Genomic DNA, 16,366 nt, shown 5'->3' with positions numbered 1-16,366 from the left:
ACACGCGAACCGCTGCAGGCCGAGAGCTTCTCCAGACGACCAGCTCACGACCCGGATGGTTCCGTGCCCTCCAGGCCTCGCAGTGCCCCCTGGTGGCCGGGAGTGGAACTACAACCAGCACGAACGGACCTGAGGAATCTGAAGCTATAACAGATGCATCACATGTCTGCAGGCTTGGCCTGATGGTGGCGCCATCTCTTTCACAAGTCTTCACAGAATATTCTACAGCGGCAGAATGAAGACAGCGGGAGGCAGAAGGAGTGTGAGAGTCGGTTTTATTGGAGGTGCAGACGGCAACACACACTGGCTCTCCTTCACAAACCTACTTCCTGTTTGGACACAAGCCACACTGAGTCACACCCAGCACACCTGCAGGCAGACAACCGTCAAAACACGGGACAGGACCACACATCACATGTGCAAGATCTCACACACACACACACACACACACACACACACACACATACACACGCCAGGGCTCCTCCATCCGTTCCCTCTCAGCCAGGAGACGAGTGAACGTGTGAAACCCTTCTTTCTCCAACAAACACCAAACATCTCACTGATGTTCCGAAAATATTCTTGTGCTAGAAATGTGTTGCTTTAGGTTTTTTTGGGCGAGTGAGAGACAAGTAGGACTCCTTTGGGTGCAGGTCCAAAGGTGGAGAGGAGGTTCAGGACTCCTTTGGGTGCGGGTCCAAAGGTGGAGAGGAGGTCCAGGACTCCTTTGGGTGCGGGTCCAAAGGTGGAGAGGATGTCCAGGACTCCTTTGGGTGCGGGTCCAAAGGTGGAGAGGAGGTTCAGGACTCCCTTGGGTGCGGGTCCAAAGGTGGAGAGGAGGTCCAGGACTCCTTTGGGTGCGGGTCCAAAGGTGGAGAGGAGGTCGAGGACTCCTTTGGGTGCGGGTCCAAAGGTGGAGAGGAGGTCGAGGACTCCTTTGGGTGCGGGTCCAAAGGTGGAGAGGAGGTCGAGGACTCCTTTGGGTGCGGGTCCAAAGGTGGAGAGAAGGTTCAGGTCCAAAGGCGCAGGAGTTCAGTGAATGTTAAAGGGATGCATAAGCCTGTTCTGCTTGAACTGTCATCCATGACCAGTGAAGCTGCAGGGTACAAAAGGACGACAGTACTCCTTGCACACAAGTAGTACGAACCACCGCTCACGATATGAAGAGACTATTCAGACGGCGTCTCCAGCACTGAGGTAAAGCAAACATGAAGGTCAGACCAAACTGATCATCCAATCTGATCTATAGGGACTGAAAGTAAGGACCGCTGTCAGGTGACAGGAGAGAAAGCCGGAGGTCTCGCTGTAACCCAAACGCCAACCCGCCTGGAGCAAAGAGATTTGGTCTGGATGGAAAAAAAAACACCACACACATAAACACACACACACACACACACACACACACACAAAGCCCAGAGCAGGTGTTTTAGTGTCGAAAGGTGTTCAGACCCACCTTTAAACTGACGTAGCTGATGGGTGGAAGTTTTCGGGAGCTTCAGGATCACAGTTCGCTGATGATTGTCTAAAACCTGAGTTGGAGTTTTTACAACGCTACAAATCGTGGGATTCCCTCAAAGCAGCTGATTCGGGTGTCGTCCGGCATCACAGTGAAGGCCGGCGGGTCATTTTGGCACCAGATTGAGTTTGTGGGAGAACCTCTGACCCGGCGCGAGGGGTCACCGCCGGACGCACCAGTGCAATACGCATCGGGCCGGAGCCCGGGCTCGGGTCCACGGGACGGGCCGAAGAATCCACAACCATCAACACGCCAGAGCCCAGGGAACGTCGTCATGCAGAGTTGCTCACATGGAGAACGCACACGTGCTCACGCCGATCCAAAAGTGCTGCCACGTGTGTCACGACTCTTCAAGAAAATATAGGGTGTCTAGCAAGGATGAACAAATATGGAGTTTTCAATAAATGGTCAGTCCGAGTATTTAAAGGTGCAAACAGTGATCTCTCACTATGTTTTTGCATAATATATCCAGCACACAGAGAAGAGGCTGCTCTCTCCCACCGAGACCAACGGGGAGGTGAGCCTTGAGGAGATAGTCTACCTCCCGGCCCCTCGGCTCACCACCGTCTGGTTCCACATCTCCAAAACCCAAGGGTCGCGGCACAGAACGAAGTCGACCCCTGATAGCCGAGAAAGTCTCGGTGAGACCGAACATCTCCTCGGCAGAGTGGCGCGACCAAACGTCAGAGCCCGTCCGGTCAGCCGCAGTCCCACGTTACGTAGATGTTCCGGAAAATTCATTTGGGACGAACTTCTTCATCAGCTCATTTCAATTAATGGGCCAATACACATCTAATGTACCTTAATGAATGTCTTCTTTGTATCGAAACATACAATTTCTCATAACAGAAGGTTAACCTCCATTCCCACTGTTAGATCGGACGGCTCCAGAGGTTTGAGTAAGAACGCCTGCCGAGAAAGCGTGGACTTTGAGGACACCTGTGTGAAAATGTGTGCGAATGTCCATAATAAAACCAAGTTCGGTCTCCGAGGATGCAAATGTATTGATTCTACGACGACTTTGTGGGTGAGGGTTCAGGTGACCGTCCCTGGGGCTGCCGGTGCAGAATGGAGATACAAAGTGGTCAAAAGCAAGTATTCTTCTCTTTGGTCTCATTAAAGCTACTCATGTCATTACTAAGCCAGCACTGTCTGCAGAAGCTGGAGGAGAGAGGTACTTGGGTCTGTGGCCGTTCTGCACTTGGTAAAATCAAAGGGGCGTCACAGGGATCCTGAGATTCACTGGTGGAATCCAGATTGTCTCCGCCGGAACTAGAACCTGGATCCACTAAACCCCGGTGAGATCTTTGAGGCCGCCACTGCAGGTCAGAATTCATTTTTCAGTTGGAGCTGTGAGTGTTCTCGATGCTGCCAAACGGCTTTCACTTTAAATACTCGGCTCCACGGTAACTTATTTTGGACCCGCAAAGACGAGAGCCCAGACCCAGCAGCACAGCTCCTCAGGTGGATCTCCACCAGTGATTTAGTTTCACCACCGTCCCTCCAGAGAGAACCCCAGTGTTTTTGCTAAAAGCAACTAATCACGGAAACGTGTTGAGAAGGAAAGAAGCGTCCAAAGCCACCGAGGGATGGTGGAGTTTGAAGAATGGATTGTTTGTGAATAAAAAGGCAAATTCCTGAAAGATGCCGGGTTAACGTATGTCACCCCGAAACTTCCGGTTTTGGTTCACCCAAGTGCTTTAACTGTTTTCCTGCAGGATAAAAGAGCACTCATCCGACTTCTAAAGCCAGCCCGTCGGAATTGTCCTTTTTGGTCCTTGAAGAAATTTCCCTTCTCTGCTTCTGGGCGTCACCACTGTATTGCTCAGGTCAGCTGTGAAAAGACCAGCCGGGTGACAATTCCTAAGTTGACGCATGCTCGGGAGGAGGCGGGTCTCTCAGAAACTCTGACAAGACCAGTTGATTTTGTAAAGGTCCTTAATGTGCGGTGAGCTGCACGATTAAGAAACTTCTTCGACGGCATCCGGACGATGGACAACGATCGGCCGAATCGTTGTCTAACGGCGAGGCCTGGGCCGGCAGGTCGGACGGAGGCCCGCTTCCAATCACATGCGATGCATTACAATGTGCCGCCCGGAGCCTAACCGCTTTGCTTCTCCTTAGAACTGAACTCTTCCCGTTGAGTAAACTCTTTGTCCGGCTGGTTGGCGCGAGGACAACGAGCAGAGGTCGTCGCTGTTTCCCTTGTGTTTGGACGGTCGGAGGAAACCTGGGGACTCACGCGAAGGCGTAAATCCTAGATGGCGGTCGAGGGCTCCGAGCCGAGCGGCTCTCGATCAAGCCACCGATTGCATCTTTAAAAAGCGGAACGTTAATTCTTCATCAATTCACAAATCGAGTGTTCAAATAGTGTCGATTCAAGATGAAAGCTGGAAAAACGTCGTCACGGAGGGATTCACGAAAATCACCGCACCAAACAGACAAATGATGGTGGGGGCTCGGGGCGGAGTTGAGGGCGATGAGGCCCAGAGGGTCATGGAGTGATTTGATGATGGGGCCGCTGGAAGGTGTCACATGTGCCGGGTTAAGAAAACTATACAGTGGTTTCATTCTTCCAAGGTCCGGTCCGTATGTTTCCTGAGGTGTCCGACCCGAACAGACCATCTTCCTGCAGGCTTCTGTTGCGACCGATGGTCCCTCGCCGGTTCATGGCAGCATGCTGCCGAGGCAAAGTATTTCGTGGGAAACCTTTTTGCTCCGCCTCCACCGTGAGCGTGTCCTTTTCCCAACCCGTCGTCTTTGGCAAGCGGCTGTACGTCTCGGGGTCTCGCTGAAACTCCGTGCCGTAGAGGTCCGGGGTCTCGCCGGAGCAGCCGGCGTTGGAAAAGTGATCGGCGGAGCTGTAAACGTGCCACTGGCAGGTGTGAACTCCGTGAGAAGGCAGGAGGAGGCTGTGACAGGAAGCGATCGAGTCCTGCACGCTGTGGCAGGAGGTCTGACGTTGTAGGCCATGGCAGGAGGACAACTGCTTCTCTAAATGTGGGCTGGGACAGACCACCTGGAGGTCTGGGTGTGGACTGTTGGGAAGCGGCGCCGAGCCTTCGAGATAATGCGGGCTGTCCTGCTGGGAGCTGAGCATACTGCCTTCCATGCTGGTGGAGGTCACATGAGAGCGGTAGTCTTGGAGGCATGGCCGGGGGCGACTGAAGGAGCGGGACTTGGCCCTGTCGATAAGGCAGCTCTGTAGGGGCAGAGCGGGACGCGGGAGCTCATCGGGGAGCGCCTGAGGACGAGGCGAGGACGCCGGCTCGGCGAGGGGTGACGTCGGGGTTGGCGAAACGGGACTCATCACAGCCACGCAGCAGGGACCGGTGTGACTGGGTGTGAGGTTCTGCGAGGGCGATGCCACTTTAGGGAAAGAGGCCTGGCCAAGGTGAGGGGAAAACAGCGTCTGCTTGCCTGAACACGGAGAGCTCAGGTGGCAGTGAAGCCGATGGATATCTGGCCTCTGGATCTGTCCGTTCCCGTCGCCGTCCTCGGCCTTGGATTTGGATTTGCTTTTGGACGGGCAGCACGCCCACCAGCGGTGCCACACGTCGTCACGCTTGGCGCAGTGCTGGATGAGGAGAAAGAGTCCCAGGGTGACGCAGAAGGCCCCGTAAAGACAGCTGAATATCATGTCCAGAAAGTGGCCCATGGACACGGCCAGCGCCCCCAGCGCCCAGGTGGCCAGGAACAGAAAGAGAGTGAAAGCCGTGGCCCGGAGCTGAGATTTAAAGGAATGTTCATTGGCCAGCACCGATACGCCCGAGGCGAAGGGCGGACAGTCCGCCGCCGCCGCCCCCGGGCCCCCCCCGGGGTCGCCGAGGCACTGCTGCGGTGACTCGGCGGACGATAACTGCTGCTGCTCCTCGCTGACCATCCGCAACTCGTATTTTCTCTCCGGGTGGCGTTTGAGCTGAACGTACGTGCACAAGAAGTACACACTCATGACAAAGACCAGAAAACCCACGGGGGCGTAGAATCCTCCCAGGCTGGGCTCCCACGCCATCCAGCAACTGAAACACACAAGAAGCCGGTTCATTGAGAAGTCGGAGCACCGTGATGGTTGAGGCGTCTCAGAAAGTAGAAGTGCTCACTACAAAGCGCCGTCTCTGCTCCCGTAGTTTTCCAAACCGAAAGCCGCCGTGACTCCAACGATGATGAGAGGGATGCCGTCGCTGACGAGGTAAAATCTGGGGAACGAAAGGAAACATCGAGTTGTGCTAAATGTGAGTTTTAGCGAAACCTTTCCACCCTGCGTCTACCACTTTACAAACCGGCACGTTTAAAAATGCCGGACCACCAATCGACGCGTCCCAAGGGGGCGCTCGCCGGCGTCCTTCTCCGGTCAGAAGGGCTTCCGACATCAAACCTGCACCGATTAAATCTGCACATCGCGCCTATGACCTCGATACCGTATTAATGGATCTCAACACCAGCCGCTCTCGGTGCCGATGACCTGCGGGGTTCCGCTGCGAACCGTGGGCTACAGAGGGTGGAAAGAGGGGAGGACAAAGGTGGATCTGAGGTGCAGAGAGAGGAGGACGGGAAAGGGTCTGGGACCGAGAGGAGGAACCAAAGCAGGACAGTTGGTCGACGCTGAGGAGGAAGAAGGATACACGTCCCTGAAGGTCCTCGGTCCTCCGGGTCTTGGTCGATCATCGTCACGCTCTCATCGTGGCAGCTGGACTGAGTTTCTGTCCTGGAAGAGGACGAGTTCCCGGGATCTAACAAGGCGTTTGGGCTTGTGCATCGGTCCAAGCTGAGAGGGTTAATGCCGTTAATGCGCGGGTGGTTTGTGGGGCTGAATGGCGTTGTGATGTGAGTGTGTGTGTTGTTTGGGGGGAACAAAGAGGTGAGAATTCAGGAGGCTTGGAATCCCAACAGGTAACCGTAAGGCTTAGGTGTAGATTGTGTAAAACAAAGCTAGTTAGTTAAGTTAGTGTACTTGGGCCGAGGCTCCTATCGAAGTCACCGGGGCCCGGTTTGGGACGCTGACCCCTCCGGGTGAGTTGAAGGCTCCAGGCGGATCCAGTAAGTGCACGTGAGTGGACCTGTCTCCATACGGAGGTGAAAGGCCTTGTCAGAGACAACTTGTTTTTCCACTGAAGGTCTCCAGGTTGACAAAGATGCGCTCTTCGACTCCTCTCTCAAACCACCTGTCTTCTCCGGCCAGAATTTGGACATCCCAGTCTTCAAAGCGGAGGCCCTTGTCCTTCAGGTGTAGGTGGACCTCGGAGTCCTGACCCGAAGAGGTGGCTCTCCTGTGCCGGACCAGAGGTGGTGACAACGTACAGGTCATCCCACCCTGATGTTGAGGTCATCACACTCCTCAGTGCACTTCACAGCAGAGACGTCCCTCCGGACCTCGTGTCGGGGTGTCCCGTCCTCGGGGCGTCAGAGGTTTGGCCTCAGAGTGTTGTGGGGATCGAAAGGAACCAGGATTCGGAGAGCTTGCGATGTCTTCCCAGAGCCCTGATTCACGCGCACGATGTGAGCGCCAGCATGAACTTTAACCAGCTTACCTGAGGATAGTCGGTTTGCTGCGCGTCTGCGCCGGCCTGCTTCCGTCCTGGGTCCGCAGCGGGTCTTTGGACACGTCTTTGCAGATGTTCCTGGCAGTGAATGTCAGCCAGAGCATGGTGGACAACGATGCGTAGTGGAGCGTGATGCCGACCTGACGGGGGGCGGCGGTTAGGGCAGTTATTAGTTAATAATAATAATATAATTTGCAATTCAACATGCAATTTAATTTGAGCAACATTGGTCAATTTCTTTATTCAAGCCCCCTTTCATCCTGTGTCAACAGACGCCTGGTACTTCACGCCTCCTCTGCAGCGTCCAGACCGAGCCCCGGCTCTTGGGCCGGGCCGATCCTCAAGCGGACGCTGAAGCTGAAGTCCAACCTCAGAAACCACATTCGCCTGTTCGCCCCCCTTCCAACCCTTGTTACCGCGGTCACGACCCTTCCTCCTGCAGTCGACCCGCTCCCTTTGTAAACTCCTGCTGCCTTCTCTCAGCCGCACCCCCTTCCTTCCAAGCTCCGCGCTCATGTTTAAGATCCGAGACAGAAGTTTGCGGTGACCGGATGAATATGGAGCATCCTTAAGGAACCAGGAAGAGGTTTTGAAAGGCAGCGCGGTGAAAAACGTCCAGCATTAGGCCGCCGCCGCCGCCGCCGCCACATGTCTCCTGAAAGTCACCCGGAGCGATCCCGCCCTGGAAATGTCCAGCGATAAGCGGATCGGCTCCTCTGTTGGAACACAACGGTCGACCGGCGCCGTTATTCTTCTGACGGACCGATTTGGATATTTTGTTTATCTGCGTTTTTGTTTCACACACAACCCTCGGCCCCATTACTTCAAATGCATTATTCAGAAATGATTGTGCAGATGCACAACACTTGAGGGCACAGGAAACACGGTCTAAAAATAACTCCAGCCGTACGTGGCTGCGGGTAATGATGTCGGCTGAAATGACGGGTGTCGCAGACATTCAGAGTGCATTTCAGACGGAGGGTTAAAGCCGCTTTGGCAAAAATGTAAGAATTTGGCTGTGGAATTATTGTGTCACTGTGCCAAAACTGCCTGACTGCAAAAGCCCGCAGACGGACGTTTATCGGGGGGGTTCCGGTTTGTGTGAAAGAATCGTACATTTGCCGCTCTGATGGTGAAACCGCTTACTTTGCCGTTTTTCCGATCAAGCCATCGGTCGATTCCAGGAGTGAGTGCACGCAGCTCTGGAACTGGAGATAATCCTTCCTAGCATCAGCAGCGAGCGCAGGTCAGCAGACACCGGCCTGTACGGCGGACGCTTGAAGAGCAGGAAGGATGGCGACCGCACGGCTTTGCCGCTGTTGTTTTCTCAACCGATCGAAGGAAACAAAAAACGGCAGGAATCAATCGGCTTCAAAATAAATCGGCGTATTTGCAGCGTCTCTGTTTCTTTGTGACTGGTTGAAAGCGACCGCCCGAAGCAAACGCTGACCAGTCAACGACGACTCAAGACATGAAGGCGATGAGCGTCACATCCAGTGACGGCGGGCCGCCGACAGCTGCCGTGTTGCAGATGGTAGTCGAGTGCATGAAGCTGGTGTTTGTGTTGGCGCAGGGAGAGGAGACGCTCAGAACCAAGGAAACACTGGCTCGTAACAAAAACCGGGGGCTCGGACTCCGAAATGAACGGAAAGCCCTTCATCGGCGGGGCCTTAAGATGTTCTTAGAAGAAACACTCACGATTTGACAGACGAGAGGCAGATGGATCTGGTTGACGCCTCCCGCGAAAACGCCGAACGTCATTCCGGCGTGGAAGAGGAAGTTGAGGAGGGTGTGCCACCCGTTCCTGCTGATTCGGACCACGCTGCAAACCAAGGAGACAAAGGCTCGGGTGAGGATGGCGTGAAGCTCGTCGCGTGATGTTTGTGTACATGGCGGTCAGGAGGCGGTAAACGGTCGACTCGAGAGAAAAAGCAACAGAAGAGCTGAGCTGAACGCTGAGCTCCGGCGGGGCTCCTCATCACTCCGCCGGCTTTCTCACACATTCCTTTTCATTCAGCGGGGCGTCAAAAAGGGGAATCTTCTCTCCCTCGTCATCTCCAGCACTTCTTCTCCCTCGGTCAAGGGGAGGAGACCCCCTTCTTCCAGTGCAGACACCGCGCTGTGCACATCTGCACCCTGTCGCAGACTCTCGGAGTCTCTGGACCGGGTGTGACGGGTGCAGCGCTGGACCACCTGCAGCGCTGGACCACCTGCAGGGCTGGATCACCTGTAGCTCTGGATCACCTGTAGCTCTGGACCACCTGCAGGGCTGGATCACCTGTAGCTCTGGATCACCTGTAGCTCTAGACCAGCTGCAGGGCTGGACCACCTGCAGCTCTGGTTGTCTGCGCAGCGTCCCTTCCTTTGCAGACTCTGCGAATGGCGGACAGCCACGCTCACATACCAAGACCTTTCACTGACAGAATCTGGCTTGCACTGTGACACCTTCGCCTGTGGGCCCGGCAGAGGAGACTGAGGGGGCCGAAGAGTGGCTTCTCAGTGGCGAGGCACCACGGGTGGAGGAGCATCATCTGCAGACGTTGAGGGCACCGGACACCGAGGGATTGGCCGAAACGCCTGTTTGAGGAGGTCGGGGTCTGTGTTCGTGGAGCGGCGGACTGGGAAGGAGGACCTCGTTTTGAAAAGGGATCCGGATGTTGAGTTCCAAGTGCAGAGGGCTTACACTGCTCGGCCTTTGATTCAAGAGGAACAGTGTGGATTTTGTTCGGGTCCCGGAACGGTGGACCGGCTCTTCCCTCCTGCGAGGATCCTGGAGAGTTCATGGGATCTGCTTTGTAGATCTGGAGAAGGGTGTGTGCCGTGGGCTGTTCTGTGGGAGTACGAGGTCACCGGGCCGCTACTACGAGCCGTATGCTCCCTGTGAAGAAGATGTGAGGGCTGCGGCCGCAGTCCTGGCAAAGCTCCGACGAGGGGGCGCCGGCTTGTCACAGATTCTGTTTGTGATCGTCTTGGCGCAGAGATAGAGTGTGTGGTTGAGACATCTGGTAAGGACGTCTCCCGTTTGTAGGGTTCTGGGCGGGTCCACCCGGAGAGAGGCCCCGTGGTCCACCCAGACATCCTGGAGGGGCTGTACGTCCCGTCTGGCCTGGAAAAATCTCAGGAGGAGCCGGGGTGCTGAGGAGCTCCAGGGTTCGCAGAGGCTGCCGGAGGATGAATGAACGCGAGGAGGAACAGAGCTCACGGACGACCTCGTCCGGTTTAAGAACCCACCGCTGGTTCCTGCAGGAGGTATCTGAGCGAGAGGCCGGCCCGCCGGAGACGGGCTCGGGAACCGCTCTCGGACCGCGGTCCAAATCTGTACCTGTGATGGACGACGTAGGTCATGATGGAGACGAGCAGACAGAGCAGCATGACGGCGGTGCAGGCGTAGACCACTGGATGCAGGTAGTCCCCGGGGTACGGAGGGAAGGACAGCACTCTCTTCAAATCCTGGAATCACAGCAGACATTGGTCAAACTGGAGGACACCCCCGGGCTCGTCGCCAAAGCTGAGGGACGCACGCCACGCACGCCACGCACGCCACGCACGCCACGCACGCCATGCACGCCGTGCAGATCAGAGCAGATAAGAAACTGTCGAGAAGAGGTTTTTTTTCCTGCTGATCTAAAGTGATAAACACGATCTTCTCCCACGATGCCTTTTCTGGCTGCTGTTGCCGTGCAACCATCTGAGACGCAGCGCTCCTGACCATCTCAGGACGTTTGTGTCCGTCTCAGCCCGCCGTTATGATCATTCAACGACAAAAAGGCTGTGACTCCAAACCGCAAGGGTCTGGAGGTCCAGGTGTGACCTCCTGGAGAGGAGCGTCCAGCCCTTCTGCTGATCAGCCAGGAAGGATGTTTGCTCGAGCGTCGGTCCTCAGGACGGACCGGCGACCTCTGGAGCCGCGGGGTGGTTTGACAGCCGCCGCAGATGAGAGGCGGAGTTTCGGCGTTCGGACGCATCCGACCGCCGGCTCGCAGGTTCTCCTTTAGTTTTCATGTCCTTTGAGGGAAACCAAAACCAGGAGAAGGTCTACCTGTGAGAGAAGAACATGAACGCCTGTCCCAGCAAGGCCAACCTTTGCTTCTGCCTCCAGCTGATCCTGTTTTTCCCTCACGGTGAGGGAGACCCCGATGACGCCCCTCTGAGGGAAGTATCAGCACTGACTTTCCAGAGAAACGATAAGAAATGATGTAATAATTAGCAATAAACATCTTCGCTTGCGAAAGGAAGACGGACGATCTGGATCCCGTCAGCGGCCCGCTTTTATCTGCCATCCCATATTTAGAGGCATTTATATTTGGACCACTTTGTCTCACGTCCTCTTTTATAACACACACACACACACACACACACACACACACAGTCACTTCATCTGTTTGCTTCATTATTAATGCACAAAGTGCCGTTATCATAAAAGCAAAGAGCTTTCAGAAATCATCACGTTTCCCACGGACAGTGAAGCAGCAGCGAGCGGGGGCACGTGCACGTGCACGGAGAGGCTGCCAGAATGTACCATCTGATGGGGGGGGGGGTGTACTGTAACTGTCAGCTCACCTCCATTACTGTTATGGTACTGGGGGGGGGGTGATCAGCTGTCAATCACAGCTCACATACATAACCTGAGGCCATGGAACCGTTCTAACATTTTGGTATTCTGTGTGAATGTGTGTGTGTGAGTGTGTGTGTGTGTGTGTGTGTGTGTGTGTGCATGTGAAAGAGGTTGTGAGTCGGGGAGTGTCAGGTGGTCTTCTGAGGCTGAGATGTTCCAGCTCCTCCTCCCTCTGCTCTGCTGACATCACCCTCCTAAAATAAGCCCATTAAACATGTAGAAAACACTAACCGGAGTCTCTGGAAATCTGAGCGCCGTGAACGAACATCTTCTGCGGCGGCGACAGGTTGGTTTCTCCTGGTCATGACGTGGAGCGTGACATCAGAGCTTCAGAAGATCCAGGTTCCTGACGGTGACTTACCGGCATTAAAGCGTCCCTTTCGGCCGCTGCCTTCAGAGACCTCAGCCAATCCTGTGCTTCCGTCCAACCTTCAGCCAATCACACGCTCCCGTGCCTCCCCTGGTTCTGACTGGTTGCGACCGAGCCGTGACCTGAAGGGCCTGGCGGCGCACGTGACCTGCCTGTGTGTCCATGGCAACGGGCCGGGGAAGCGGAGGCGTGGATGGCCGTCCTGCTGGCTTCAGTCAGACGGACGGCGGTGGGATTTCTGGCACGGGTTGTTTGGCTTCTTTCTTTCTCCCGACGTTCCTCTTATGGCCTCGTCGACCGGCTCCCGCGTGTCCGGCGGCCGCCACGTTCACGTGATAGAAAGCGAGGCCGAGAGCAGGTACTCCTGCGGCGCCCGGCTGACTTCCATCGACAGACAGCTGCTCCCCGATTGGCCGGAGAAAAGAGGAGCGCGGCCTCCACGCCGTCGCCACGGGAGGCGGGAGGAGCCGAGGGTGCCGCGGAGGCAGGTGATTGGCTGATGGCTGTGGTGACCTCTGAAGGGAGCAGCCCACGGCAGAAGAAGAAGAAGCTAACGCTACTAGCCAAACCACTGCTTCCCCTTCAAATGTGTGTTTTTAACCACAAATAGATTTTCATTCGACGGTTGACGACAATGACGGAGCAGGACCTGCAGCAGCTTCAGAGGCGACTCATGGATGGCTGCATGATCCCAAACCGGACCTTCTCCCTTGATCGGTGTGTGTGTGTGTGTGTGTGTGTGTGTGTGTGTGTGGGCAGGGATCAGGAGCTAAGTTGCCTGTGTCTTCCTGACAGCGTGGGTTCTCCTCCCCTTTGTCTCGCGGCCCTCCCGCTCGCCGCTCACGCTCGGCTGAACCAGCCATCTATTAGACGCAGCATGACTGATTAAATCCTTTGCAGATCCCATAAACTGGAAGGCGAAGCGTCGGGATGCTCGTCGCAGGCGGCCGAGCGCACGCAACACTCTGGAATCGGACCCGTTCTGTCTCCGGAGAACGCCGGCGCCGGGACCGCGGCCCGTTCGGGAAACAAACCCGCGTTCGTCCCGCCGCCGGCGTTCTCCGGAGACGGCGGCGGCGAGCCGTGGACGATGAGTGCGGCGGACGTGTCCGGCGCTCAGCCAGTGATGAATTCCAGAACATTCTCCGGAGCCTCCCTGGACACTCCACGTTATGTAACCCTGGTCCGCTTCGCTTCCGCTCTATATGTGGCCTTCTGATTGGCAGGTCCAGGTTAAGCCCCGCCTCTCGCCGGCTCAGCTGGGACCGGACCTGGATTCAGGCCCGGACCAGGATCAGCCGGATCCACCCAGGTATCTGCTGCCGACGCCTCGGCTTCCGTCTCACTGGAGGAATGAACGTTCTGCGTCGCCGAAGGTTAGGATGGAACCCTGGCGATCATCTCACGGGCCGCGACCCCTCTTATATACGAGAACATCGAGCGAGATGGTTCTGCTGCGGCGACGGATGGCGGACAGAGGAGGTTTGAGGAACCTCCTCAGCACACGACGTTTGCGGATGACATTGTGATCTATAGTGAGAGCGGCGGGCAGGTGGAGAAGGATGGACATCTTGAAGGACGGAGGTATGAAGGTGAGCGGCAGAAAGACGGAGGACGTGTGAATGACAGAAGCCCAAGCAGAACGGAGAAGCTACAGGGAGTGGAGATCAGGTGTGGAGAAACCCAGGAGAGGACAGGAGGCGGCAGGGATGGAGATGGAGAGGCTCCTCCTTGTGAGGATCAGGAAGGAGTCCATCAGAGGGACAGCGTGGGTTAGATGTTCTGCAGAGATGGTTTGGACATGGAGAAGATCTGGGGAGAAGGATGCTGACGTTGGAGGAGGTCTGGAGGAAGACCTGAGAGGAGGTTGATGGATGGAGGGGGAGAGGACAGGAAGAGGAGAGGGCTAGATGGAGGCATGTGATTGGCTGAGGGTTAAATGGAGGCAGGTGATTGGCTGCAGCTGCTGAAGGGAGCCACTCAAAGGAGAAGTCCAGTCCACGGTGTGGAGGACTCTGAGGGGTTTGATGATGGTAAAGTTCCAGCTCAAACATCTTCCTTGTTTAGATGATCAGTGACTTCCTGGTTGTGAAGGTACGAGGAGCTCCACGCTGAGCCCGAGAGCAGCGTCAAAGATCTCCAGAGGTTGGATAATGAGCACCTGAAGACTGAACCTCTCTGAGATTATTTTGGACCACTCACAGCCACGCACACGCACGTGCACACGCACACGCACACGCACACGCACACTGACACAGTTCACTCGACTTGGCTCAGAGAATGACGGAGAAATAAGAGCATCTTCCAGGCTGAGCCGGGCATCTCCAAAGAGGCCCAACGGCCTCCTCTCCTACGGTCATGTGACCGGCGGAACACTCCAGACCGCTCTGAGCTCCTGTCCTACGCTTTATTCCCAAATGTGGTCCAAATATCTCCACATTTCTTCAAGCCCTGACTCTCTGCGTCACCTGGCCGATATCGTGAGGACGCGGGTGGGAGATTCGTACAAGCTCCAAACATACAAGCTACGGAATCAAGGATGCCAAGAAACCACTGCCAAGTCTGCCAGAAGCATTCGGTCCGAGAAGACCTTCTCAAGCGTCACCTCCAAGACCCAAAGCCCGCAGGCAGTAGAACTCCAGCTCGCCGATTACACCTGAACATCGGCGGGACGGAGGTGGCGGGGAAGCACCTGGGAGGAGACGACGTGCACGAGGAGGTAGCGGAGAACATTCACGTGTGACACCGTGCATGAGGTCCTACATGAGACTGTGAATGAGGTCCTAATTGAGACCGTGCATGAGGTCCTACATGAGAACGTGCATGAGGTCCTACATGAGAAGGTGCATGAGGTCCTACATGAGAACGTGCATGAGGTCCTACATGAGAAGGTGCATGAGGTCCTACATGAGACCGTGCATGAGGTCCTACATGAGACCGTGCATGAGGTCCTACATGAGACCGTGCATGAGGTCCTACTTGAGAAGGTGCATGAGGTCCTACATGAGAAGGTGCATGAGGTCCTACATGAGAACGTGCATGAGGTCCTACATGAGAAGGTGCATGAGGTCCTACATGAGACCGTGCATGAGGTCCTACATGAGAACATGTATGAGTGAGAATGTAGAATGAGAACCTAGAATGAGGAGACGGTGCAAAGAATATGGATGAGAGCGTGCATGAGAAGATACATGAGAGCGTGCATGAGAAGATACATGAGAACACGCATGTGGACGTGCATGAGTGAAGGCGTCTCCCCCGGGCCGAGCGTGGAGGTTTGATTGACGGGCATCTCCCCGGAGATGTTCCTCCTGCAGCTCCCGCCCTGACCGGAGGAGCGCCGCCGGTGGGGGCGCGTGGCCCCGGTACTCACCATGAGCCCGGCTGGAGTCCGTCTTCGGCGGGGAAACTCTGCTCGGTCCCGGGGGGCCGCGGCCCCCTAGACCTCCGCCCGCGCCTGCATGCGGAGCACCGGAGCACCGGATGACCGGAGGGGCGGGGGACCGCGGATGACGGCGGAGGATAGTGGGACCGGGGATGACCGGAGGACCGGAGGACCGGAGCACCGGAGCACCGGAGCACCGGGGCAACGCGAAGCCGCTGGAGCGTCGAGGCGGCGGATCACGGGAGCGCGTGTCTCGCCGGCGGGCGGCCGCCGCGTCCCGGCGCGTCCATCTCCACGGAAGCGGCTCGTCACGGCTGGGGGGGGGGGGGGGGGGGGGGTCACTCTCGGACCCCGGGCGGTTCCGGTCCCGAAAAACCCCGCTGTCCGTGAACGCGCGTGTGAGTGTGCGTGGGGGCGGCTCCTCTCCTCCGTGCACACAGATCCAGGTCAGCCGACTCGGATGCGCGACCACGAGCCGCGCGTGACGTGACGGAGAGGGCGGGGACACCAGGCCGGGGTGGACACGCGCGGGCACGTGAGGGGGGAGGAAAAAGAAGAAGAAGAAGAAGAAGAAGAAGAAGAAGAAGAAGAAGAAGAAGAAGAGGAGGAAAAAGATGGAGGAGGTGACATCGTCACTCAGCTCCAGCGGCAGGAGATCTGCTCCAGGGAGAGTCTTCATGGAGGAGCTCAGGGGTGAGGAGATGCTTTGGACCAGCAGGAACTCCTGCTGAGCAGCAGGTGGGAGGAGAAGATCAGGGAAGGGAGACGTGTCGGTGGCAGGAGGTGGATCTGCGTCCGTGGACGAGCTTCCGAGACCATCGGCTCCACGATCGCTGACATCACGACCGGCCCGACGGGGGTCGCGGTGGTCCTCTGGAGATCTGGAACCAGAAAGGAGGAGACGGAGGGCAGCAGAAACACCTCCACCTTCAGCAGAAGGTGT

The 16,366-nt window shown here is 56.4% G+C and overlaps 1 protein-coding gene across 1 annotated transcript; it reads right to left on the bottom strand.

Annotated features, from left to right (window-relative positions):
- Nucleotides 1-278: 278 nt before the first annotated feature.
- adgra1a (adhesion G protein-coupled receptor A1a) lies at nt 279-15,471 on the bottom strand. Its single transcript, XM_086140560.1, has 6 exons — nt 15,412-15,471; nt 10,376-10,503; nt 8,752-8,875; nt 7,042-7,193; nt 5,614-5,709; nt 279-5,532 (listed from the first exon to the last, which is right to left on the bottom strand). The coding sequence occupies exons 1-6, from the start codon at nt 15,412-15,414 to the stop codon at nt 4,068-4,070; spliced, it is 1,968 nt and encodes a 655-aa protein (XP_085996686.1). The 5' UTR covers nt 15,415-15,471; the 3' UTR covers nt 279-4,067.
- Between the last annotated feature and the right edge of the window lie 895 nt (nt 15,472-16,366).

This window comes from Fistularia commersonii, chromosome 33, assembly GCF_037954325.1.
Source record: "Fistularia commersonii isolate RoL2024-O1a breed Wild chromosome 33, RoL_Fcom_v1.0, whole genome shotgun sequence".
NCBI lineage: Eukaryota > Metazoa > Chordata > Actinopteri > Syngnathiformes > Fistulariidae > Fistularia > Fistularia commersonii.
This window is presented reverse-complemented; position numbering and strand designations above follow the sequence as displayed.

Excerpts from the sequence above, each read along its gene's own strand:
- adgra1a (XM_086140560.1), bottom strand. Across the intron at positions 8,876-10,375 it reads ACCTACGTCGTCCATCACAG|CGTGGTCCGAATCAGCAGGA; the intron begins GTACAGATTTGG and ends CTTGGTTTGCAG. Across the intron at positions 5,533-5,613 it reads AGCAGAGACGGCGCTTTGTA|TTGCTGGATGGCGTGGGAGC; the intron begins GTGAGCACTTCT and ends TGTGTGTTTCAG.